The sequence below is a fragment of the Chiloscyllium plagiosum genome, chromosome 7, assembly GCF_004010195.1.
Source record: "Chiloscyllium plagiosum isolate BGI_BamShark_2017 chromosome 7, ASM401019v2, whole genome shotgun sequence".
NCBI classification, from domain to species: domain Eukaryota; kingdom Metazoa; phylum Chordata; class Chondrichthyes; order Orectolobiformes; family Hemiscylliidae; genus Chiloscyllium; species Chiloscyllium plagiosum.
The window spans coordinates 65076952-65103590 of record NC_057716.1 but is presented as its reverse complement, the minus strand read 5'-3'; the positions used below and the strand labels follow the sequence as shown (position 1 = coordinate 65103590).

Below are 26639 nucleotides of genomic sequence, written 5' to 3'. Positions count from 1 at the left end.
GACTGAATAGACAGGGGCTATTTTCCCTGGAGCATCAGAGGCTAAGGAGTGACTTTATAGAGGTTTATAAAATCATAAGGGGCATGGATAGCGTAAATAGACAAGATTCATGTAAGACTCTGTTATCTCACTTTTTAGATTCGAATCAGTCTAAACATTATGGCACAGACAGAGAACACAGGAGGGCTAATACCTTCAATATATTGTCTGGCTAACACCAATTGTTTCAGTTAACCTGAGAATGTAACTTTAGAAAAAGGTTTTGTGATTTACACATGAAAGAGTGAAAATATCATGGTATTTGTACAGATGAAAGACTCAACAAACAATCAAGGTATTTTTCAAAGTATAATTTCAGTTACATTACACTGTAAACTTTTGCTATAAATTCTGTGTCTTACAATTGTGTACTCCACAACCACCTGATGAAGGAGCGGTGCTCTGAATGCTAGTGCTTCCAATTAAACCTGTTGGACTATAACCTGGTGTTGTGAGATTTTTAACTTTGTAAATAGACAAGGTCTTTTCCCCAGGGTGGGGAAGTCCAAAACCAGAGGGCATGGGTTTAAGGTGAGAGTGGAAAGATTTAAAAGGGACCTAATGGTGGTGCGTGCATGGATTGAGCTGCCAGGAGAAGTGGTGGAGGCTGGTACAATTACAACATTTAAAAGGCATCTGGATGGGTGTATGAATGGGAAATATTTAGAGGGATATGAGCCAAATGCTAGCAAATGGGACTAGATTTACTTAGGATATCTGGTCAGCATGGATGAGTTGGACCGAAGGGTCTGTTTCTGTGCTGTACGTCATTATGACTCTATGGTCAAGTTTTCTTTTTGGTCTTTCTTCCTGGTATCTCTCCCACAGATTTTCCAAAAGAAAACCCACAGTAGACACAGGCTGTGGCCAGTCAGCTTGGGGTTAGTCCTCTGACTGAGGAGATTCTAAATCTGGCCATATTTTCTTGTTTTTCTCTCTTTTTTTAAAACTGACTGTGTCCAGCCAGCTCTCAAACTGAGGAGATTCTAATTTCCTGGTTATATTCAAATTGCTGGATGAACGACAAAAGCGGTAGGCTGGGGCACTTGATTGGATACTAATTGTCTATTTATGAGTCTCAATTGGCAGTGAGCTGGGAAGGCTGTCCTCAAAACTTCCTGCCCCAGACTTAATTAAGGAAGAGATGAGGAAGTGGCAGGATCCCCTCCCAGGGTCCTCCTGTTCAATGAAATGTCCTACCCTTCACCAAATTCATCAAATGGTAGTTATATTGTAGCATAATGGCATCAGTAAATTTTGAAATATTGCAATTACCACCATCTTTTCAAGGGCAAACAGAGATAGGCAACTAATACTGGCCAGCCAGTGACACCAACATTCTACAAAATGAACAAATAATAAAACAAAAATTGGCCCCCACATCCAAATCATTTTTATAGGCTGTGAAAGTTATAGACCTCACACTGTTCCTTGCAGTACTCCTATAGTAACAGCTTACCATCCTGAAAATGATCCATTTATTCCTACCCTTTGCTTTATGATTTAATCAATTCTCAATCCATACTAGTACATTTCTTCCAGTCCCATACCGTCTAAAATTATTGACTAATCTTCTTTGTGGGACCTTATCAAAAGCCTTCTGAAAATTTAATACTTCAGATCACAGATCCTTTATCAATGCTAAAAGTAATATTCTCAAAGAACTCCAACAATATGATTTCTCTTTCATAAATCCACATTTACTCTGTCCAATTTTATCATTCTTCTTTCAATTTCTAATTATACATGCACTTATGAAAGTAGTGATTCACCCAATAACACTGCTCATCAAGAAATTCCAGGTTGATTCGCTATACTGTTCGAATATAATACTTGAACACAGTAATTTATGTGCAGGCTTGCAACACAATTCTGAGAATTGATTCTTCATATCTGCTAGTCTCAACATGAGAAGCTTCAGCTACCATGTTGCAACAGCAACAAAGTACCTACTAACTGATTTTGCAATAACAAGATTCTCCTATGATTGTCAAACATTTATTGCTACTCAAACAAAATCTGTATAGTTTGCACATAAAGCTGAAACCTATGGAAAACATTATTATTCTTGCTACCAAGTATGTGTCATCGTCAATATCACAATGACTAACAGAAGTGCATACAACATGTCAATTAATGTGTTACCTGGTAGGGATAGCTGTACCAACAGTGCCTTGTTTCCCAAAGCCAAGGTGCCTGTAAAAGAAACAGAATAAATCTTAAGAAACAGTGACAAAATTGTATCAATCATTGCCCATTGAGTTGTAAATGTCCATCTCCTAAAAAACAAGGGATGCAAATATATAGGAAGGGTAAATGCATGCCTCATTTCCGTTTTTGGTCTCTTTACTGGCCATTTGTTCTACTTTTTGTTCCATTGTCTCCTCTTTGGGGAAATTATTTCGATATCCTTCTTACAGCTCCCTTTAGAGTTCCCTATTAGTTATTAAGTCCAGAGATAACTACATTTACTGTGTGAGTAGGTGGACCAAAACTTCTTACATTAGTAAAACTGCTCTTCAATATTTGCAGCAGTTTTTTTTAACTGACTGAGGAATTCCACATGTTCAATGATGACTGAATAAATGTCCAGTCAAGTTGTGTGAATGTATTCTCTCAAAATGGAGAGGCTACAGGAAGGTCTGGATTTGGAATGGGACAATAAAATGGCACAATAAAAAAGTACTGACTGGTGATTGAAAGTATTAATAAAAAACTTGAAATCAGTAATAGAGCAGGAAATGTGCTAACATTTAGAAAGAAAGTGGAAATTAGAAAGGGGGTCCATTTTTTTTGATCCACACAAAATTAAAAGCACATGACCAGAAAAAGGAAAATCCTACTGCTATTTCTATATTTACCAATTTTATTCTCAGAATTGTGGGCGGCACGGTGGCACAGTGGTTAGCACTGCTGCCTCACAGTGCTAGAGACCCAGGTTCAATTCCCGCCTCAGGCGACTCTCTGTGTGGAGTTTGCACATTCTCCCCGTGTCTGCGTCGATTTCCTCTCACAATCCAAAAATGTGCAGGCTAGGTGAATTGGCCGTGCTAAATTGCCCGTAGGGTTAGGTGAAGGGGTAAATGTAGCAGAATGGGTCTGGGTGGGTTATGCTTCGGCGGGTCGGTGTGGATTTGTTGGGCCGAAGCGCCTGTTTCCACACTGTAAGTAATCTAAATTGCCATTTTCTGGCATCATATTTCTTTCCTCAGCTGGGTTGAAATGATTTTTAGACAGTAAATGTTGAACCACTAGCACTTGGTAGTAGCTGATACCACGAGTTGGTAGCTACATCAATGAGACTGATATTTCAATACCTTCGCCCTTAAAGTTAAAAATCACACAACACCAGGTTATAGTCCAACAGGTTCAATTGGAAGCTCACTAGCTTTCGGAGCATCGCTCCTTCATCAGGTGATAGTGGTGAATCAGGTGAAAAGTGGAATGCTCACTGCTGTCCCATACTCCATCTAGTGGTTCAGCCATGAACCAGTTGGCTCTGTTCACACAGCAGTAAGATATTTAAATTCTAGTTGAGGCTTGGCTTCGCAAGCCTCCCAGGATTATAGATTGGACATTGCATATATGAACGAGCAATTAGTAGAGCTACTGAGTCAATAGTTGTACACTTGCAGATTCATGGAAATTATTATTTGACAATAGAAAAGCTACTGTTAAATCCATTATGACAGTGACTATATTTCAAAAATAACAGACTGTAAAGCACTTGACATGTCATGAAAAAAGTTCTATATAATGCAAGTATTTTTTATGTAAATATTTTCATTAGAAACTTTTTCAAATCGTTTACAGAACATTTATATACAAAAAAGAACAATACCAAAATACAGAAAGATAGAGACAGTACAACAATGTCATATCACGATACTATTAATAATGAACTACCTACTATTCTACCAGAAGAAACTTATCTATTTAACTTAAACTAAACTACAAACAAATTAAATAAAAATTAAATTAAACTGAATTCAAATTAAATTAAATTAAATTATATCACATTACTTCATTCTATTTTACTCACCACACCTCCATTGAGGCTCCCCTCCTGGGAGCACCAGTCATTGTACCCATATTCTTTTCCCCAGCCTCCCCCTCCCAGGGCCACACAAGTGCCCAGACTACTTCCCACGGCTATACCACAGCCCTAATTAATATTGCTGATAAGTCTGCATCAATATAATTTAGAAAGGGCTGCCACATCTTGTAAAACTGTTCCATTTTGTGGTGCACCCCATAAGACCTGGCAGTTTTTCCAACATCCAATTCATTAAAATGTTCTTCCTCGCACAGTGGGTAGGAATGTTACACAGTATCTTCCTGTGTTCCCCCAGAGAGGACAAACTTGGCAACCTCAGAATAGGAAATACTGGATCCACTTTAACTTCAATCCCCAGGATGCCCTTCAGCTCCCTTACTATAGCACTCCAGTATCTCTGGATCTTACAACATGACCAGTAGCAGTGTGTAAGAGTGCATATACTAATTTTACATTTGGGAAGACTGGAAGTTCATCCATTGAGCTTAGCTAGCCTCTCTAGCACCATATGAGCCCTGTGTAAAATCTTCAATTGCATGGTCTGTGCTTTGTTACATATTGAAATTTTCTTTACATTTTCCCATATATCTTCCCAAACTGCCAATAAAATATCCTCTCGTCGCTCCCGATTCCACATCCGACAGAGTGCCTCCATGTCCCCTAAGGCACGTCCCTTCTGTAAATGATATAAAGTACTAACTGAAAGAGCGCCCATACACCGGAGCACTCTTTTCTCCACGTCTTACTTCTAAAACTGAGCCAGGAGCATGGTCTTCCTCTGTATATAATCCCTTATCTGAAACTACTGGAAAAGGTCCCTATTAGACAATCCATATTTCTGACTTAGCTGGCTAAATGACATCAAGACCTCTCCCTCGAATAAATCTCCCAAACAAGAGATTCCCTTATTCTCCTATAACTTAAAGCTGGAGTCCATTGCCCCAGGTTTAAATCCTTGGGCTCCCACCGATGAGGTAAATGGTGAGGTCTTAAGCCAATTGCTCTCATCTTGCCTCATTATCCTCCAGGCTTTCACCGTATTTAATATGATTGGACTCTTACACTGCTCGGTCGCGGATTTCATCTTATCCATAAATAATAGATTAACTAGGGGACATCCCGACTGCGAGGCTTCAATGTCAAGCCAATCGACTCCGAATTCCTCCCCCCCCCCATACCCAGTCACCCAAATATGCTAACAAAGTGCACATTTGACATCTCTTCAAGTCTGGAAGGTCCAAACCCCCCTCACCCTACGGGAGCTGCAATTTGGTAAATTTACTCAGGGGGCGCCTGCAACACCAAATAAAGGACCCTAGCCAATCATTGAGCCTCCGTAATGCTTGTCTAGGTAGCAACAATGGGAGCATTCTCATGGGATACAACAGGCGAGGAAGAACGTTCATTGTAATTAGTGCTATTCGGCCTAACCATGATAACAGTAATCCCTCCCACCGCCGCAAATCCTGTTTTACCTCTCCAGTAGTTGTGCATAGTGAGCTTTATACAGCTAGTGGAAGGCAGGGGGAATAAAAATTTCCAAATATAAAAAACCTTTTGAGGAGCATCTAAATGGGAATAGCATTCCATCCTTCAGATCAGGCCCCTCCATTGATTCCCCCACCGGCTTGGCTTCCGATTTTGTAAAGTTGACCCTGTAGCCCGAACAACTGCCAAACAAATTAGTTATTTGAATCAATCGAGGTACGGACTCCTCTGGATTGGCCAAGAACAAAAAGACATCATCAGCACATAGGGTGACCTTATGCTCTCCCATTCCCACCCTTGGTGCAACTATTTCAGGATCCCTCCTGATAGCCTCAGCTAACGGCTCAATTGCCAAGGTGAATAACAGTAATGAAAGAGGACACCCCTGGTGACTACCTCTCCTAATACGAAAGTTATCTGACTTAGTGCCGTTTGTAATGACTGCCGCCTTAGGAGCATTATACAATACTGCCACCCATGTGGCAGAGGTTACCCCCAGACCAAACTGCTCTAGGACCCCAAACAGGTACGGCCATTCTATCTGGTCAAACACCTTTTCTTTGTCTAGGGAGACCACCAAACCTGGGGTCAATCTTTGCTGGCATACTTGCACTATGTTCAGTCCCCTCCTGATATTGTTGGAGGAGCTAAGGCCCTTGACAAAACCCTCTGATCTTCTTTCATAATATAGGGTAACATCTTTTCCAACCTCAGGGCCAGCATCTTGGATAGAATTTTAAAATCTACATTCAACAACGAAATTGGTCGAAATGAAGCAGATTCTTCGGGTCTTTCCCCTTCTTTAAAATGGGGGAGATATTAGCCTCCCTAAGAGAAGGCAGCAGACAATCCTGTGCATATGAGTAGCTATAAATCCCCAGAATTGGCTCCACCAACACATTTATGAATTCCTTATAGAATTCACTTCGGAATCCATCTGGCCCTGGTTCCTTGCCACCGTGGAGATGCTTTATCGCTTCCTGCACCTCCTGTACTGTCACAGGCGCATTTAACAGGGAGACCTGTTCCGTGTTTATACTGGGAAGGTCCAGGTTCTCAAAAAAGGACTGCATTCTCACTGCACCGTGTTCGCCTCCCTTCAACTGATATAGCTCTGCAAAGTATTCCCTAAATCTAACACTGATCTTCTTCAACTCACTGGTAACTGTGCCAGCCTTCTCTCTAACAACAGACATAATAGATTGGGAAGCATTTTTCTCTCTAGCCAGATATTCTAGATATCTACCTGGCTTATCTCCAAACTCAGTCTTTGTTTAACAAAGGACACCTCTTTTTTTGCCACTAGTGTGTGCATTGAGTCGAGAGCCGCCCGGAGGGCCATAACCCACTGCAGCTTGACCAATGAAGGCCTATTATAATATACTTCCTCAGCTACCTGCAGCCAGGGCTCCAGCCATCTGTTGTTGCTTCTCCCTCTGCCTCCTTCTAGTCATTGAATATGAAATAATCAGGCCTTGTAAATATGCCTTAGTGGCCTCCCACAGTACCAGAGTTGATGTCCCAGAAGGCCCTGAACTCTCTTGGGATGTACTCAACGAATTTGCTATCCCTGAACAGGAATGGGTCCATGCGCCAGTGCCATGCATCCATTCCACCACCCTTGATTTTAACATCTAAATACACTGGCACATGGCCCAAGACAGCTATATTCCCAATTTTGCACACCAGTATTCTGTCCAAACAATCCGATGGCATAAAAAAAAAGGCAATTCGCGTGTGGCACTAGAAAGTAAAGTCTCTTCCATTAGCGTGGAGGTGTCTCCACACATCCACTAATCCCAACTCCTCACACAAGTCCACCAACTGTTTAGTTTGTGTGGGCGTACTTGCCGGGTCGAATCTTCTTGCTGTTTCAATCACTAACTGTTTTTCTTTAAAAAGTAGGAGTCACACTGGGATCGCACAGGAGTGCGGGTCCATCCCAGACCTGCGCATTGATATCTGGTGGGCCCGCTCCACACTCAACAACCCTGACTCTAACTCCAACCCCAGGAACTTCGGGAGCCACTTCTCTAGGAAACCAATGAGGTCTTCACCTTCCTCGCATTCTGGAAGACCTACCAGCTGAAAGATTTTTCTGCTACTTTTGTTTTCTAGGTCATCCATTTAGTCCTGAAGGACCCGAACCTGTTCTTCCAGCATTCGGATCCTTCCTCCCGAGACCTCCGCCATGATCTCTCTCTAATGTCGCAGTCCTCTCCTCCACTGCCTCTACTCTTCAGTCCAACAATTGAATTTCCTGCTCATGCTTTTTCAGCATGGCAGATGGTGTTTCCACCGCTGCTTCAATCTTTTCTCACAGTTTGGCAAACTCCAAGAGAAAATGCTGCTGCCTCATTAAATCCAAAGGGGCTGCCTTGGGAGTTTGAACAATGGCTACAGGCACTCCCAATGCAATAGGGGAGCGTCCTGCCTGCTGCACTCCTTTCGGCCCTTTTCCTTTATTTGCTTTCAGGTAAAAAAAAGGACTGCAGATGCTGGAAACCAGATTCTAGATTAGAATGGTGCTGGAAAAGCACAGTAGTTCAGGCAGCATCCGAGGAGCAGGAAAATCAACGTTTCGGGCAAAAGCTCTTCATCAGGAATAGAGGCAGAGTGCCTGCAGGGTAGAGAGATAAAAAAAAGCTTTTATCCTGGTCTTAAAGCTGTTAAACCACAATTTTAGCAGCTCTAGTTGTTCAGTATGTTTATATTAGCAATTCTTTTCTCCTAGGGGTGGTTAAATGAGGGGAGTAAAGGTCTACCTTGCCAGGGGGTATGGCACAGAGCCCAGGACAGCAGACTTCTCAGACCGCCACCATCTTGGATCTCCCACAAGTCTTCCTTTTAAAGAGAAAATTGTCTTATAGCCTTACATAATAGATGTATAAAACAGGCATGGAGTTCTGCCTTAAATCCTGAAGCACAATTAGTAACTTCCATAAAGTTTGTCTTTTGGGATATGACCGACTTGTCCAATTTCTAACTACACAATAACATAACAATAGTTTTCCCTTGTAAGCTGACTCAGATATTCAGGTTCTTCACAAAAGCAAATGACTTGGATGCTGGAAATGTATAGTAACACCAGAAAATGCTGCAAATTCTCAGCTGGTCTGACAGTGTTTGTGGAGAGAAAAACAGAATTTACTTTGTAAGTCAATAATTTTCATCAAATTAGGAACAATTAGAGACATAAAACATTTTAAGCAAGTGAAGGGAAAGGGGAGGGAGAAAAAGAACAAAAACAAAGGTCTTTTATAGAGTAATCGTGAAGGATAGTAGATGACTCCTTGTCCTCATCATCCATCACACCAGCTTTTGCATTCAATGGATTATACCCTGGTATTTCTATCACCTTCTGACCACCACCATCACATCTTCCCCTCGCCTCCCCTTTTAGCATTCCAAAGGGATGACTTCCTTTTTGACACTCTGCTCCACTCCTCAATTATCCCTAAATCCTATTCTGTTCCCGCTGCCCATTCCAGTGAAAGCACTGGAAATGTATCATTTGCCTTTTTGCTTCCTAGATCACCATCCAGGAGTTCAAATGTTCTTTCCAAATAAAGTTTGTACTCATAAGTTTATGGAGTAGGAACAGGAGTAGGACATTGTGTCTGTTGAGAGAGACAAAAAAAACTGCAGATGCTGGAATCCAAAACAGGCAGGAGGCTGAAAGAACACAGCAAGCCAGGCAGCATCAGGAGTTGGTGAAGTTGATGTGGGTGTGGGGGGAGCTGCAAATATAGGGGGTGACAGGGCAGGGTGGTGAAGTTGGGTAAGTGAAGACAGGTAGAGGGTATGACCTGGTTGGTCAATGGGAGGAATGAATTCAGTTGGAAGGAATGGGGAGGGGCTGGGAAGGGAATCGGAGGATGGGAAAGGAGGTTATTTGAAATTTGAGAACTCAGTGTTGAATCCTCCGGGCTGTAGGCTGCCCAGGTGAAAGATGAGGTGGTGTTCCTTCAATTTCCAGTGTGGTTCATTGTGGCAATGGAGGAGATCAAGGATGGTTATGTCAGAAAGGAAGTGGTGAGGTGAATTGAAATGGGTGGTGACTGGGAGGTCCAGTCGGCCTCCTGTCTGTCTATTGTGTCTGTTGAAGCTGCTCTGCTATTCAAAAGGTCAAAGTTGATCTGATTGTGGCATTAATGCTCGTCCCTTGCCCGCTCCCCCGAGTCTTCTGTCAATCAAAAATACGCCTAAATCGGCCTGGAATATTTTCAACGATCAGAAATCCCCTGTTCACTGGGGAATTTCAAACACTAATGACTCTCACAGGAGAAGTTCCTCTTTGCCTCTATTGTTAGTGGGGGGGCTCTTATCTTTAAATTGCGCTCCTTTGTTCCAGTTTCCCATTGGAGGAAAAATCCTCTGAGCACTTAACATGTCAAGTCTCTTCGGAATCGTATATGTTTCAATAAAATCACCTCTCATTCTTCTAAACACCAATGTGTTCAGACACAACCATTTAACCTTTCCACATAAGACATCTCGTTTATTCAGGCTACTCAGACAAGCAGTAGATGACAAGTTAGTTGACTGAATTTGTTATTCACAATGTAGTCTCCTAAAAATTGGGGAAATTAAATGTAAATTGGGTGACTACTTTGTGGTAAACCTTTGTTCGGTCTGTAAGCATGACTGAGTTTCTTGTCATTTATTCTCCATCTTGTTGCCATTCTTACCTCACATTAGCCGCGGCCTCCTGAAGTGTTTCTCTGTCGCTCAATGTCTTGAGGAATTGCTTCACATCTTTTGATTAGGCACTTTATAGCCTTTCAGAATCAACACTGAGTTTAATTAAAAACAAAAACAGAAATTGCTGGCAAAACTCGACAGGTCTGGCAGCATCTGTGGAGATAGAGCAGCATTAACATTTCGGGACCAAAGACCCTTCTTCTGAACAGTCTGTGTTCTGAAGAAGGGTCATCGGACCTGAAATATTAACTCTGCTTTCCACAGATGCTGCCAGGTCTGTTGAGATTTCCAGCAATTTCTTTTTTTGTTTCTGACTTCCAGCATTCGCAGTTCTTTAGTTTTTGTTTGGTTTACTGAATTTCACCATTTCAGACCCCAACATGCGCCCTCATTTTGTCTCCTTTCCAATACTCTTTTATTCTTCCTCTTTTTGATCAAATGTATGAACTGCCATTCACACTCCTAAATACATATTTTGTTTATTTACTTATCAAATTACCACACCCCTTTGGCCTTGTACGAGTAGCATTACTGACATTTAATTTTTCCTCCCTCCTATCCCATCACAAAGCTTTGCTTTTATTCTGTTTCTGAACCTTCTAGGAACAATACAATGAAATTCTACGATTTTAAAGTCTCATTTCATTTCATTTCGACAAAATGAATCCTAACTATGCACTTGCATTGCACACCTCTGAGCCCTTCCTGTAAGCTTTCACTTTGAAACCTAACTATATGTACCATTTGTTTAATAATTTTGGATAGGGAAGTGAGCGGTGCTAAAATTTCTTTGGTGACATGAAATTGGCAGCCATTAACAGAAGAAAAGTGTTTGCAGGTACAAGTGGTGATAGTAAACTATTTCTCAGCTGCAGAAATTATTAGTCAAACCCTTTAGGTTCCAAAACTTCTCATAAACAACTATATTGGCTGATCAGGCACATACTTGATGATTAGATTCCCTACAGTGCGGCAACAGGCCTTCGGTCCAACCAGGAGAAAGTGAGGTCTGCAGACGCTGGAGATCAAAGCTGAAACTTTATTGCTGGAACAGCACAGCAGGTCAGGCAGCATCTAGGGAACAGAAGATTCGACGTTTCGGGCACATGCCCTTCTTCGGTCCAACCAGTCCACACCGACCCTCCGAAGAGTAACCCACCCAGGCCCATTTCCCTCTGACTAATGCACCTAGCACTATGGGCAATTTAGCATGGCCAATTCACCTAATCTGCACATCTTTGGACTGTGGGAGGAAACTGGAGCTCCTGGAGGAAACCCACGCAGACATGGGGAGAATGTGCAAACTTCATACAGACAGTCGCCCAAGGCTGGAATCAAACCGGGTGCCTGGTGCTGTGAGGCAGCAGTGCTAACCACTGAGCCACAATGCCTAAAACATGCAGCCAAAAAACAACAACTTATTAGGAGAGTAGAACACAAAACTTCAAATAGTAGTGCCACTCGCTCTCATGCTGACAAGTAAAGGAGATCAGTCAGCACTTGGTAGGAAGATAATAAGAACATTCAGCAACTGCATATTGAACTCAGGGGAAGCGTTTTAATAACAAAAATTGGACAGAAATAGTTTCTGGCAATAATCCTGCAATGTAAATGTGTGAAAAACAGCCAGGAAATTCAGTTTCAGCATAAAATTGCAAGTGTTCCAGATCATGATGTGCCAGTGTACCTCTGTATCTACTAAATCACAGTATCAGAATGACAAGTAAACAAATTCTGAATCCTTAAGTCCCTAATTTGACACCACAGAAAGATGCCACAGAATGGGTGGGAAATGACAAACATCCTACTAATTTGGATTGCATTGCACTTTTGAGATTGGGCTGTGAGGCAGGTTGCTAAAGCACACATGATGTTGATCATAAGGAAAGGTCCTATTAACATTTCTCAACTTGATTGGTTCAAAATTTGCACACAGACAGACGCATGTACCATATGCAGATTTGTGCACTCATGGCTGTACACAGTTTTTTTCAATGTGAAAAATTCACCATAACTTCAGTGAACGTGGCAGCATGTTGAATTAACATTTTGTTTTTGTACTCCTTTTAAACAGGCTGAGAAGACTGTGGTGTTTGCTTTCAAGTAGAGGGTGAATTGCTCTTCATACACTCACACCACCGTATCCAATCTCCCTTCGTGGGTAGGTGACTCAGACTTTCTCACCGTGGAACATATACTTGTCTAATACATTTAAATGAAAAGAGCTTCTTCTTGGCTCACAATTGGAGCCAGCGGTCTAGGGCATACCCTCAATTTTCACCATGCTGCAGCTACTACATGCTTTCAGCCTCAAAATCTTTACTCCAAAAAGGGTCTAATTTGTGGTAATTAAAATTTGGGTTCTTACCTTGTTAACATTCCTCTCAAAGTAAGTAATCATGTCTGGACACAACAGTGTTTGTGATCCACTTAATGGTATTACTGGGCAAGTGAGATCCCAGAATATAACCTGGCTTGACAGATCATATAAAAACCGTGGATGGTGTAAATTAGAAACAAAATCAGAAATAGCTAGAAAAGCTCAGCAGGTCTGGCAGCATCTGTGGAGAGAAATCAAAGTGAACGTTTTGGGTCGAGCAACTCTTCCTCAGAACTGGTTAGTCACTGAAATATATTCACACAAGGCTGCGGATTCCTTATAATAGCTAACAAGTAAAGGAGATTAGTCAGCACTAGGTAAGAAGATAATAAGAACATTCAGCAACTGCATATTGAACTCAGGGGTTGTTATTCAAATAAATTTTAAAAATGTTGCCTAAAGCTCTTTGACAGCAGAATTAAAACATCAAGCAACACAAAGTTTCAACCTGCTGCCTATCATTATCTGTTACAGAGACTTAAATCCAGAGAAATTACACTCCTATCTAAGCTATGAAGGGCTCGACTTAACTGACTCCTGAGACAGTTTATTTATCATGAACTGTGAAGACAATTCAATGAGTCCTTTCGAAATCCGCTGACCCAAATTTCTTTTACAAATCAATGTGAGCTGAAACTTTCTCAGTTCTAATAACCTGCAGATTTCTAACCAAACTCTTTTGATTTGGAAATTGTACAAAATAAACCCTACTGCGAATGCACCCCTGGCCCCTGAACCACCCTAAGATTATTGAGTCTCCTAAGTCTAGGAGAGAAATTAAACTTGCTTTTGAACAGCACTGGTATCTTCTGAACTGAACTGAAAACTTGCTTAAACCTTGATACTTCTAAATGGAAAGCAAAGTGAAGTGGCCTTACTTTTTACTTTTCCTATTGTGAATACAACAGTGTAGACATAATTCCATTATCACCAGAGGGCACTGTAGCCACCTGCTTTCTGACAAGATTTTCAATTTGAAGAAGGATCAGTGGACTCAAAACATTAACTCTGGTTTCTCTCCTCAGATATACTGAGTTTTTTGAGCCATTTCTGTTTTTGTTACAGGAAAAGGCTAATTTTCACATTAGCTGGGAGTGTTATTGTCTTGGAAAAGGCCAGCTTGGTGTGTGGTTTGATGCAGAGCTCTGGCATGGAAAGGCTTGTCATTTGATCCAGCAATCTGTGGAACCTAATTACATGTAACACTTGGCTGAAATCACAGATTTCACAGCAGTCATTGCAGTTCCTATACAGTGCCAAAAAGCTTCATGGAACAAAGTGCTGTGATGGAAGCCAAACAGTTTCCATTATATTACTTAATCATGCTGCAATGGCAGCACAGACTGCTGTTTTAGTGGCCTGGGTTCCTCTATGGAAAGACCTGCAGATCATCAGCTGAGTAGATACCTTGAGAATGGGAATGATGAGTTTCTCCAGCAATTTCTGTTTTGGTTTCACATCTACTACACACACAATTCTTTGTGTTGTTTTAGTCTTTTTCTGAAGCTTGGTCCTGAAGTTTGTCATCTACGTCCTCCACGGTAGACCTAGTTTGTGACCTTGCAGTCTGACAATGGGTGCCTTCCATCCAGTGTGGTTGCTGTCCACTTGTGCTCAGTGCATGCAATTATGAGGATCGCTCTTCCATACTATCCTCTAAATTTCAGGTGATGGTGATCTTTAATCTGATGCCTGTGACAGCGGTAGCAATTGATTTGTGCACTCTTTCTTGCCCCTCACCTCTCTTCCTGTATGGTGTTGGGGGAAGTGAGGTGTTTACCTCCCATCTTGTAGTTTCTCTGAGAAGGGAAGAGGCTTCAAAGGAAAATAGTTGGAAATAGATCTTGCTCCCAGAAATGTGCAGTTATAATACTAAAAGGTTTGAGGTGCAAGACATGAAACAGCTATGGGAGCACGTGAATTATGAAACCGTATGGAATTTGGAAGTGAGGATAGTTTTGGATGATTTTAGATCAGTAACGATGTGAATCTTTAAGGAAGCTGAAACACATATATGCCTTAAGGTCATCTATTTCCTGCACTACCACTCCTGTCAAGAGCCCATTTCTATCTCAGTCACTACCAGCACTGCCTCTCAAAGGAGAAAAATGCAGATGTGCTTACCTCACAATTCTGATCCTGTTGGTACCTTGCTATTTTGTTCTTCAAGTGAAAGGGTGGTGATTGCAATATATCCACTGTAGACAATGGAACCAAGTAGATCGTATAGACTATGAGATCCTTAATTGTGGTTGATAACCTGGGCTAATCAGAGAGTCCTGGGCAACAGATATAAACAGGGGATTCAGAATCTCACTTCGGGGACTGACTCCGAGCTGGCTAGCTGCAGCCAATGTACTGTGCACATATAAATGAGAGGACAGAAAGGGAAGCAAGGGATAGCATAACCTTTCAAACCCTTCCTGTTCATATACCCATCCAGATCTCTTTTATATCTTTCCCCTCTCACCCTAAACCTATGCCCTCTAGTTCTGGACACCAACACCACAGCAAAATACTTTGTTGATTTATCCTATCCATGCCACTCATGATTTTATAAATCTCTATAAGGTCACCCCTCAGCCTCCGACGCTCCAGTGAAAACAGCCCAAGCCCATTTAACCTCTCCCTATAGCTCAAATCCTCCAACCCTGGCAACATCCTTGTGAATCTTTTCTGAACCCTTTCAAGTTTCACAACATCTTTCTGATAGCAATGAGACCAGAATTGCACGCAATATTCCAACAGTGGCCTAACCAATGTCCTCCCAAGTGCTGCAACATGACCTCCCAACTCCTGTACTCAATACTCTGACCAATATAGGAAAGCATACCAAACGGCTTCTTCACTATCCTACCTACATGCGATTGCACTTTCAAGGAGCTATAAACCTGCACTCCAAAGTCTCTGTTCAGCAACAGTCCCATGACCTTAGTATTAAGTATATAAGTCCTGCTAAGATTTGCTTTCTCAAAATGCAGCAACACACATTTATCTAAATTAAATACCATCTGCCACTCCTCAGTCCATTGGCCCATTTGATCAAGGTCCCGTTGTAATCTGAGGTAATTTTCTTCGCTGTCCACTACACCTTCAATTTTGGTGTCATCTGCAAACTTACTAACTGTACCTCTTATGCTCACATCCAAATCATTTATGTAAAGGCTGAAAAGTAGTGGACCTAGCACTGATCCTTGTAGCACTCCACTGGTCACAGGCCTCCAGTCTGAAAATCAATCCTCCACCACCACCCTCTGTCTTCTACCTTTGAACCAGTTCTGTATCCAAATGACTAGCTCTCCCTGTTTTCCGTGAGATCTAATCTTGCTAATCAGTCTCCCATGGGGAACCTTGTCGAACGCCTGACTGAAGTCCATATAGATCACATCTACCGCTCTGCCCTCATCAATCCTCTTTGTTATGTCTTCAAAAAACTCAATCAAGTTCATGAGACATGATTTCCTACGCAAAAAGCCATGTTGACTACCCCGAATCAGTCCTTGTCTTTCCCAATACATGTACATCCTGTCCCTCAGGATTTCCTCCAACAACTTGCCCACCACTGAGGTCAGGCTCACCGGTCTATAGTTCCTTGACTTGTTCTTACCACCTTTCTTAAACAGTGGCACCACGTTAGCCAGCCTCCAGTCTTCTGGCACCTCACCTCTGACTATCAATGATCCAAATATCTCAGCCAGGGGCCCAGCAATCACTTGCCTAGCTTCCCACAGAGGTCTAGGGTACACCTGATTAGGTCCTGGGCATTTATCCACTTTTATGCATTTCAAGACATCGAGTACTTCCTCCTGTATAATTTGGACATTTTTCAAGGTGTCACCATCTATTTCCCTAAGTCTATATCTTCCATATCCTTTTCCACAGTAAATACTGATGCAAAATATTTATTTAGTATCTCCCCCATTTTCTACGGCTCCACACAAAGGCCGCCTTGCTGATCTTTGAGGGGCCCTATTCTCTCCCTAGTTACCCTTTTGTCCTTAGTATTTTTGTAAAAACCCTTTGGATTCTCCCTAACTCTATTTGCCACCACTATCTCATGTCCCCTTTTAGCCCTCCTGATTTGTCTCTTAAGTATACTCCTACTGCCTTTATACTTTTCTAAGGATTCACTCGATCCATCCTGTCTATACCTGACACATGCTTCCTTCTTTTTCTTAACCAAACCCTCAATTTATTTAGTCATCCAGCTTTCCCTATACCTACCAGCCTTTCCTTGCACCTTAATATGAATATACTTTCTCTGGACTCACGTTATCTAATTTCAGAAGGCTTCCCATTTTCCAGCCATCCCTTTACCTGTGAAAATCTGCCCCCAATCAGATTTTGAAAGTTCTTGCCTAATACCATCAAAATTGGCCTTTCGCCAGTTTAGAACTTCAACTTTTAGATCTAGTCTATCCTTTTCCATCACTATTTTAAAACTAATAGAATTATGGTTGCTGGACCCAAAGTGCTCCCCCACTGACACCTCAGTCACCTGCCCTGCCTTATTTCCCAAGAGTAGATCAAGTTTTGCACCTTCTCTAGTGGGTACATCCACATACTTAATCAGAACATTTCTTGTACAACTTAACAAATTCCTCTCCATCTAAACTCTTAACACTATGGCAGTCCTAGTCTATGTTTGGAAAGTTAAAATCTCTTCCCATAACCACCCTATTATTCTTATAGATAACTGAGATTACCTTATAAATTTGTTTCTCAATTTCCCTCTGACTATTAGGGGGTCTATAATACAATCCCAATAAGGTGATCATCCCTTTCTTATTTCTCAGTTCCACCTAAATAACTTCCCTGGGTTTATTTCTGGGAATATCCTCCCTCAGTACAGCTGTAATGCTATCCCTTATCAAAAACGCTTCTCTTGCTTCCCTTTCTGTTGTTCCTGTAGCATTTGTATCATGGAACATTAAGCTACTAATCTTGTCCATCCCTGAGCCGCGTTTCTGTAATTGCTATGATATTCTAGTCCTATGTTCCTGACCATGCCCTGAGTTCAGCTGCGTTCCCTATTAGGCCTCTTGCATTGAATGTGGGATTAATGATGTAACAATAAAGAATTGTCTATTAGCTAAAAACCAACTGGACTTCAAACAGGCACCACAGCTGGCTTTGTCATTAGACAGTGCAGCAAGTGGAGCATAGGAGATCCAGGGCATCCCAATGGAAGTGGACACTCTTACCTGTCCAACTGAGCTTGGGTAATACCACTTGATTGTAGACAATCAAAGAGCCTCACACAGGGCATATGCTGAGCAGAGGGACCCTCAGCTAGCCCACGGTATAACCCCACAACAAAGCTGAGCCTCGGCCAAATGCCTAAAAAGTTGTTCCGGATCTGGGCTGGCAAGCCATTGTAGTTGCTGCTAGTTTGCGGACTCAAAACAGCAAAGAATCTGACATGGCCTGACTTGGCCAGTATCCAGGACAGTCCACCCCCTGGAAACTCCATCTACGTGTATCTGCCAGTGGGAGGTGGCGCTGAGAATAAGGGCCCACCTCTGAATTCAACCAGAATCTATGGACGACACCACCTTGTCTTCTTTCAATAGCCCTAGCAGGGGTTTGTGGTCTGTTACCCGATATTCCTGGACTGGTTTTTGTGGTGGGGGGGGAGGGAGGAGAGGATGAAACAGCAGCAAGAAAAACAATGCTGGGCACATGCTTTCTTTAAGCAAGAGAGACTGTTTACTTCAGGGGACGAAATATGTTGCCTGAACCACAGAAATGGCCCTGCATGGACACGTGGTGAGGTTCACGAAAGGTCCGGTGCTGTGACATGCAAAGCTCGGGTAGGTGATACAGTTCTGAACAAACACATGGATCACCTGAAAGCTGTTACCTCACAAACAGAGCAGGAGTAAAACATCCTGGTCCCTCAGAACAGCCAGAAGGCCTGTCAGAAACAGTGGGTTCTCTCCCTCTGTCTAGTGTCGAAGAAACCTCAGAGAAGGAGATGGATGCAGCCTCGATACCACTAGCACTGAAAGAAGAGAAGGAAACTCTCCTGAGATGCTCTGAACACAGGAGACAGGCTGCAGTTGGGTACACGCTGCTTGTGTCTGAGTCTGAAAAACTAGACCTAGTGCGAAAATGTCCCAGAAGATGTTACCAGAGAAGAACCAGATCTTTGTCCATGATCTTTGAGTGGGAGAGTGGGATTGGTGTGGGTGGTGTCGTGAATGGAACCGGGTGGATCTTATTGACTATGAGATGCTTGATTTGGCTTGTAAACCTGTATCAGTCAGTGAGCCCTGTCTGACCTATATAACAGAGGATTCAGAAGCTCCTCCCTTCAAGGACTGACTCCGAGCTGGCTGGCCACAGCTAGTATACTGAGCACATGTAAATAAATGGTGTTTTTGTGATGGGATATCGCCCGCTGTGCAGTTATTTCATGTTCCATCTGAGCAGCGCCTATGCCATTTTTTTGGAGGGGGATGGTGGGTAGTGGTAGGAGTGTTGTTGGTGAAGTTTTAAATATCAGTTTGGGGTTAGATGGTAGGTATTGTGTGTGAGTTTATGATGCTGCCGGTGGTGTAATTCTTGAGTAGTGTACTTGTGAGATGGGCTCTCAAATTTGTCACTCATATCATTTGGGTCATTTTCTCCCACATCTGCTACATTACTTGCCTTTGTGTCCTCCTTACTCCTTGCAGATACAGGATGGCTTTCTTCCTGGATCTTCTCACCCAGGGCCCCTCTACCAGGAACTCCAGTGCTGCATCCAACCTGTGTACTCTCTCTCTTGGTCCCTGAGATTTCCTTAAGTGTCTGTTATGCATTACACTCCACAGCTATGATGGAATGGGTGCTTGAAGACTACATATAGAATGTTAAAAGAATTGCTTTGAATCAATGCTTGAGTACTAAATATGCAGGTGTTTATCTTAGCGATGCAGGTACATATAAATCATAGTAATGGTCTTTTGGCTCCAAAACTGCAGCCTAAAACCAGAACCTCAAATAGTTGAGCTGAACTAGCTCGACTCCATTTGCATATTGTTTTTCACTCTTTACCCAAAATAACCTTTCAAATATTCATAGGTACCTATGACAGTAAAAATAACATCTCTATTTAAACAGACAAAACAGCTCAGAAATACTCTGTCGTTTTATGGGAAAATAAGCTGAACAACATATTTATTGAATTGGAGGTCCTGCAATAACTTCGTAAGTCTAGTTAAACAGTGCACTGACAGAAGTGAAACAATTTTGAACATCCTGACCTCTAGTTATTATTCGCACTATTTATAAAATCTCCAGTAATATATTTAAAATTTGAGTCTTATGCAAGTAGCAGATTGTTTTTGACAGCCAGGGGCTAAAAAGAAATGTTTATTAAAATTAATAATTTGAAAAATCTTGCCATCTTCCTTACAGTTAATCTAAGCCCAGTCCTACCATTTATATAATGTATCCTTATTTTTAAGTCAGTTATGATGTGATTTACATCACACGAACTAGGAATATTGGGAACCTTTTTCACTGGTTCCATTGTTTAACATTCGTGATTCCAAATACTCAAGCAACTTAGAGACTATACAGTAAAGATTTACAAAACTGGTTCCAAGAATGATGAACTTCAGCATGGATAGAATAGAAAACCTGTATTGTTCTTGCTAAAAGAAGGGTGAGAGGAAGTTTAACTGAGCAAAATCATGAAGGATCTGAGCAGAGTAACTATGAAGAGATTTTTCCCATTGTCAGATAGGTCAAAACCTGAGAGCAAAGATTTACTGATTGAAAAGAAGCAATGGTAACATGAAGAAATTTTTTTTTAAACTAGGATCTGTAATGCACTGCCTGAGGGCATAGTGGACACAGGTTTAATTGCTCAAACTCTGTAGATACTGTGAATTAAGAAAACATCAGCAATCATGGACTTCTAATGGATGTTTCAAGATCATGTTTGGCAAATTATTATGATGGACTGTTATTGCCACAGCTGACTAGACAAATCTTCTGCTCTTGTCACCAGGCATATTGGATTTACAAGCTGATAATCAAGCTCTTTGGTTATGTTATGAATGCACTATCTACAACCACTAAATCTTAAAGCAGGACTGAAAGCTTGGGCCTCTGATCCAGAAGTAGGGAAATTATCACTGCACCATAAGACCTCCCAGATCCTATCACAGCCTTCAAATAAGAGCACAGAATGGCAGAAAAAGGTGGGGGAATTGGACTGGCTGAGTTGTTCCTGCAAAAATCTGGTATGAACATAATAGGCTGAATGGCCTTTTGTGTTACAATCTTTCTATGATTTTATTCTATAAATCGCTGCACTTCTTTTTTAAAAAGATAACAACTGTTGTATGACTTTTATCCGTACAAGGAGTATTTTTATTCGAAGAGGGTGTATTGTGATGTAAATGGTAGAGTCCCCATCTCTGAGCAGAAGCCTGAGATTCACGTCTTCCTCTGGGGGTTCTTGATGGCCAAATGTGGCCCAAACAGGTGAAGTTTCAATTTTAAATTGCTTCAAAATACACCAATGCGAGGGACTGAGGGTGGGGAGACTCATGGTCAGCTATATGATAGAAACTGGAGTCTCTAGCATCACTATCCATATTCCAGGCTAAAGCATGCAAGTACATTTTGCCACAACAGTAATGACTCCTTGTGAGGCCAGTTAGCTTAGTTCACTGGACACCTGGTCTCCACTATATAAATAGTAGGACTGGGCTTAGATTAACTGTAAGGAAGATGACAAGATTTTTCAGATTATTAATTTTAATAAAAATTTCTTTTTCAACCACTGACTATCAAAAACAACCTGCTACTTGCATAAGGACTCAAATTTTAAAATATATAACTAGAGATTTTAGAAATAGTGCGAGTAATAACTAGAGGTCAGGATGTTCAAAATTGTTTCACTCCTGAAGTTAGTGCTTCCAATTCCTGCTGGGCTGATTTGGGACTTGTCTCCTTATCCTATCTGTAGGAGATATTGTTGTGCTGAGGGTTGGATATGCCTTTGTGCAGAGATCTTAAGGAGAAAGAAACAGATTGGATCTCAGAATAATAAGTTATACTCGATGCTTCAGCAATGTGCATTTACAAGAAGAATGATTTCAGGCTGAGTACAGAATTGTTTTTATCATTTTGAGAAAGCCCAGATTTGGGCGTCAATATAATATCTGGTTTTCAAAGTAAATAAGCAAGCTTTTCTAGTCTCTCAAACTCTATCCTAAGTGTAATAACTTAGTTCCCATAGAAACCACAACATAAGCAATGGCACCATGGCATTTCTAATGCTATCTAACTTTAATTAGACTGAATGTACTATATGTGCATTGTAATTATCAGTCAATTCTCGTTAAAATTCAGTTGAAGGCTTTCAATTGATTCTCAGTTGAGTTTCAATTGTAATTACGATAGTGCACTTGAAATACCAGATAACACAACAAAATCCTCTGTATGACAAATAAAATGTCATTTTTAAAATTGAATTTGGTCGAGGTAATTGGTCACCCAATTGCAATAAGTTAAATGGCAAAGGTTTTGTGAAGGAAAATATTTATTTAAGAGTTCCAACTAAAAGGAAAAAGGTGTCTATCTCCATTTTCCATTTTCTTTTGTGGAATGTTTCATATCAATACCATTTAAAAAAAACAGAAGTCTTACAAATGTAGATTTACATTAACATCTCCCTATCCTCCAAAACTTTCTGGCTCATCTGTCTACAGCCCAGTTTATTTATTTATATATGGCAAACTTGCTGGGATGAGTCACTAGGTCTGGCAGTACAATAGAACTGAATTATCATATGCTGCTGGAAGAGCAATATTTAATAGTTGATTATCCAATGATTCTGCTTTCTTGTAACGTTTGGCTCCTGGCAATGGTGAATTAAAACTTAAATGAACCCCCTGTGATAATCATGACAATCTAACATTCGAACCTAACAGGTCTGCAATACACCGGGGTATTGTTAACAATCAACAGGCAAGCTTGCTACTGAATGCATCTTGGTGGGCTAGTTCTGCCATTGAGGGCCAAGACCTTTGCCACTCAGTTCCAGAAATCAATGTTTAACAGGTACAGTGGTCCTTAATGGACTTAAAAATTTGGTTAGTTGTGCAATGGAGGTAGATTAAACCTCAACAATACATCTGCAAACTGTGAGGGTCCAAGCTGTGGTTTTGCAAACCAGTGTCTACATTTTCTGACTTATATCGGTATAAAGACTAAGAGTACATACTCCATATTGGCAAATAGAAACAGAATAGCCAACAATATTTTCTAAGTAACTGGATTTCAAGACTTTTAACAGATCATGAACTCCCCAGTATGGAAATCTCGAAATATTATGGGCAATTTTTCCACATTTTGGTTTGGGTCACAATTAAGGTTGATGGGATTTAGAAATGATAAGTGGGACCTGTTTCTAAATCCTGGATTGCCCAAAATCCTGTGCTGGGGGAATCTGACTAGTCTGAGGACAAAGAAATGGGTACGGATTCTGTATGAAGCAATCATGCCCTTGCCTACACTATTGGTGGGTGGATATTTTAGGTACCCTACTACCTTATGTCAGATCCATTTATTTAAGAGAAGTAATGCATGGCACATTGGAGGTGTGGTTAACATTGTTGTGGAGTTGGGAATGATTTAGTTAGGGCAGCTCAGTAGCTCAGTGGTTAGCACAGCTGCCTTACAGCGCCAGGGACCTGGATTCAATTCCACCCTCCACTGGCTGCCAGTGTGGAATTTGCACATTCTCCCCATTTCTCTGTGGGTTTCCTCTGGATGGTTTGGTTTCCTCTCACAGTCCAAAGATGCGTAGGTTAGGTGGAATGGCCTTGGGGAATACAGAGGCAGATCTAGGTGGGATGTTCTTTGGAGAGTTGGTGTGGACTTGATGACCTGTTTCCATGCTGTCGGGATTCTATGATTTAAATGGTAACTTCAACTATTATAATTAGAGGTTGTATGATAGATTGAAGATGTTTTAATGGCATGATTGATTATAGGGCACTAACAGCATAATCATTTACATATATTAAAGCATAATCTGCAGAACAGAAAGGGCTTTTATGCATTCAATAGTAATTGCCTATCCAAGACACATACCATCCTGGCTTGGAACTGTATTGCAGTCCTTTTACTGTTGCTGAGTTATAATCCTGGAACTCCCTTTGTAACAGCACTATGGCTGTACCTATAGCACATGGCATGCAGTGGTTCAAGAAAGTGCTTGCCAGTGCATTTTCAGGGGAAAGTAGGATTGGATAATAACTACTGGGCTAGCGAGTGATGCTAGTATCTAATGAAGGAATAAAAAGTAAACTTGAGAGATAGATGTTAAATTATCATGTACTTTCATCTTTTTATTGATTTTAAGCCTAGGCATCTATTGAGTTTTTGAAGCAATCTTCCTGTGTCTACTGCAATCCTATCATGACACTGGGAAATCTTTGAAATCCTTATGAATCATCAAGCTAAACAAACATCTATTTAAATTCATTTTGTAAAAATGACTAATCCTAATTATTCCTCATGAAACTGGTCAAATAAGCAGACTTTTAAAAATAATTTCAAAGGAATACAACCATTTCAGCAACTCATAAAACTATCTATCAAACATAGTTCACAGTCTGCATTGCACTATTGTATCAACAAAGGTTATAGAGTTGAATACATTGAAATCTTTGAAGGAGGTTAAACAGAAAAAAAATCTGTTTGACTGCTTGACAGATTGAAAAGCAGTCAGAGGTATGTTCTCCAATGCGCCAGATGACCATCTATTCAGTCTGCCTTACAGGTATCAATGCATTTGGATGTAGAACCTTTGGTTATGCTTCTGTGATTAGAATCTTATTATAAATGTTTGGCAGAGCTCCAATACTACTACTGGATTCAGCTCTGTAAAGTGTCCTTATACAGATGTCATGGGGACTCTGATCTATGTTTGACGGACAGGCTTTTAGCTGCTGAGATGTTATTTCTTTGAAGTTTTTTTTAAAAGTTCGCATTTGTTTATTGTGACAGTTGCATAAGCACTTTAGAGACTTCCCAGTGTTATCAGAGGGCTTCCAAGTTCTTTCCACTGTAGATCCTGAGTGAGTTGATTTGGAAGATGCCTATGGCGATGTTGCACAGTCTGCATGGGAGATTTCAGGGAGCATGAAAATATGGGAGTGTGGTGGATGGATGAGGTGTTATGGAGTGAGTTTAGGTTGCTTATACATAGAACTGAATAATGACCCTGGGAACAGAGTTGAACCTTTGAACCTACTGATTTTGGCATCTGTTCATCTCCATTCCTACCCTAGGCCTAATCTATAAACAGTGGGCCTGACTACAGGCACCCTGCCACTCCTGATGAAAATATTTTTGGAGCATATTGGCAGGCAATGTATTAGGATCATGGGGTCAGGTAATGTCTTTACTCGTGATTCCTTTCTTGAAAATGACAGTCTCGGCTAAGTTGTCCAGAATCTTTCTGAGCTGACTCATATAATTCTCAGGCTCGTGGCACTGCAATAAATATAAAATGTTAAGTATGATGGCTTTTTTAGTTCACCAAATGGTTAAAAGTAATAATCTTTGGCTATTTCACTGAGAAGTCTACATGTGAAACAGAATAAAACAAGATGGATGACAGAAGAAGAAAATTCAGCTAATAAAGTGGAAATTGAAAATCAATACCTTTCACACCAATCATTTTAGGAAAAGAATTTGTTTTTTTTATATATTGAATGCTTAGTGAATAATCACTAGTCTATTCTGCCCAGTGTGAGTTCTTAAGATGTAATAAATAATGTCCCCATGTTTGAGTTCAGGTCACTATTCAGGAATTGATGGCCATGCAAGCTATGCTCCGAACATAATATGTTTATACCAGGCAGTAAGAATGTGAGAGTTTCCGGTTTGCCACGTGGACTGGTGCCCTTCAAGCTACAGAATCTGGCAACAGGCTAATGACTCTTTTTCAGGAAAAAACTAGGTACAGCATTAGTACATTCCTCAAGTGAAGATGATGATGAAGGCAGGGAGCACAGTCAATGTGAGGGAGACTTCACATTAGTTAGATATAGACTCCATCTCCCACCTCCTGAGAAAAAAGAACAGGAAGTGACATCACCACAGGAAATGACATAACCACAGGAAATGACAATACCAACCCAAAGAAACCCAAACATATAAACAGAAAGCAGGAATTTCAACAGTGCTTCGCTCAGAGTCCCACTGAAGATGTTACCTAGTAGGGTGACAAAACATCTGGAAATGAACCTTCCAGCTCAGCGAGCAAACCTACATCCAGAACTTCAACCTGAGCTACAAATCTTCTCAAAACTCACCAGTTAGATATTAGCCGAGTGATCTGGGGGAGGGGGGAGGGTGTTGAAATTACTTGAACACTTTATTCCCGGAAGTGGTCATATCATTTTGGAGAGGATCTATAGGATCTGCTGGTTGGGACAGTGATCATGACCAGCAGGGTGTGATTGCAAGTGAGGCAGTTGAGGGCACCCAGGGGGCAGGAGCACAGGGAACTTAGCCTTGCAATTATCTAATAATCTATTGGTTACCAGTCTGTTCGGATAGAGCCAGGGCTGCAGGGTGGATGGGCTAACTAGCCATAGCACTAACTAGCCATAGTACAGGAAGCCATTCAAGGGGGCTGAGGAAGAAGGAATATGATAGCAGTAGGGCACATATAGTGAGGGGGCTGACATTGTTCTCAGCAACAAAGACTGTCAGTTTAGTTGGTTGTGTTGTCTGTTTGGTGCCAGAGTTGGGGATATGTTCTCGGAAGAATTTTAAACAGGAGAGGTAAGATCTAGTGGTTATGGACTATGTCATTTCCAAAGAGATAAGATTTGTCTTACTAGTTGCGATTGCTCTAGTCACAATGACACTAGAGATTTTAAATGTCTATTGTTGCTATCCATTAAATGTCTATTGTTGCCTCCCCCTCTCTCCCCCATCCCCTCTCCC

The 26639-nt window shown here is 41.2% G+C and overlaps 1 protein-coding gene across 3 annotated transcripts in view; it reads right to left on the bottom strand.

Moving 5' to 3' along the window:
• cers6 (ceramide synthase 6) overlaps positions 1–26639 on the bottom strand; it is a 250358-nt gene that overhangs the window by 56773 nt on the left and 166946 nt on the right. For all 3 annotated transcript variants that reach the window (XM_043693925.1, XM_043693926.1, XM_043693927.1), the window contains exon 5: positions 2185–2235. In XM_043693925.1, coding sequence (XP_043549860.1) covers positions 2185–2235 — 51 coding nt within the window. The remainder of the gene's footprint in view (positions 1–2184; positions 2236–26639) is intronic.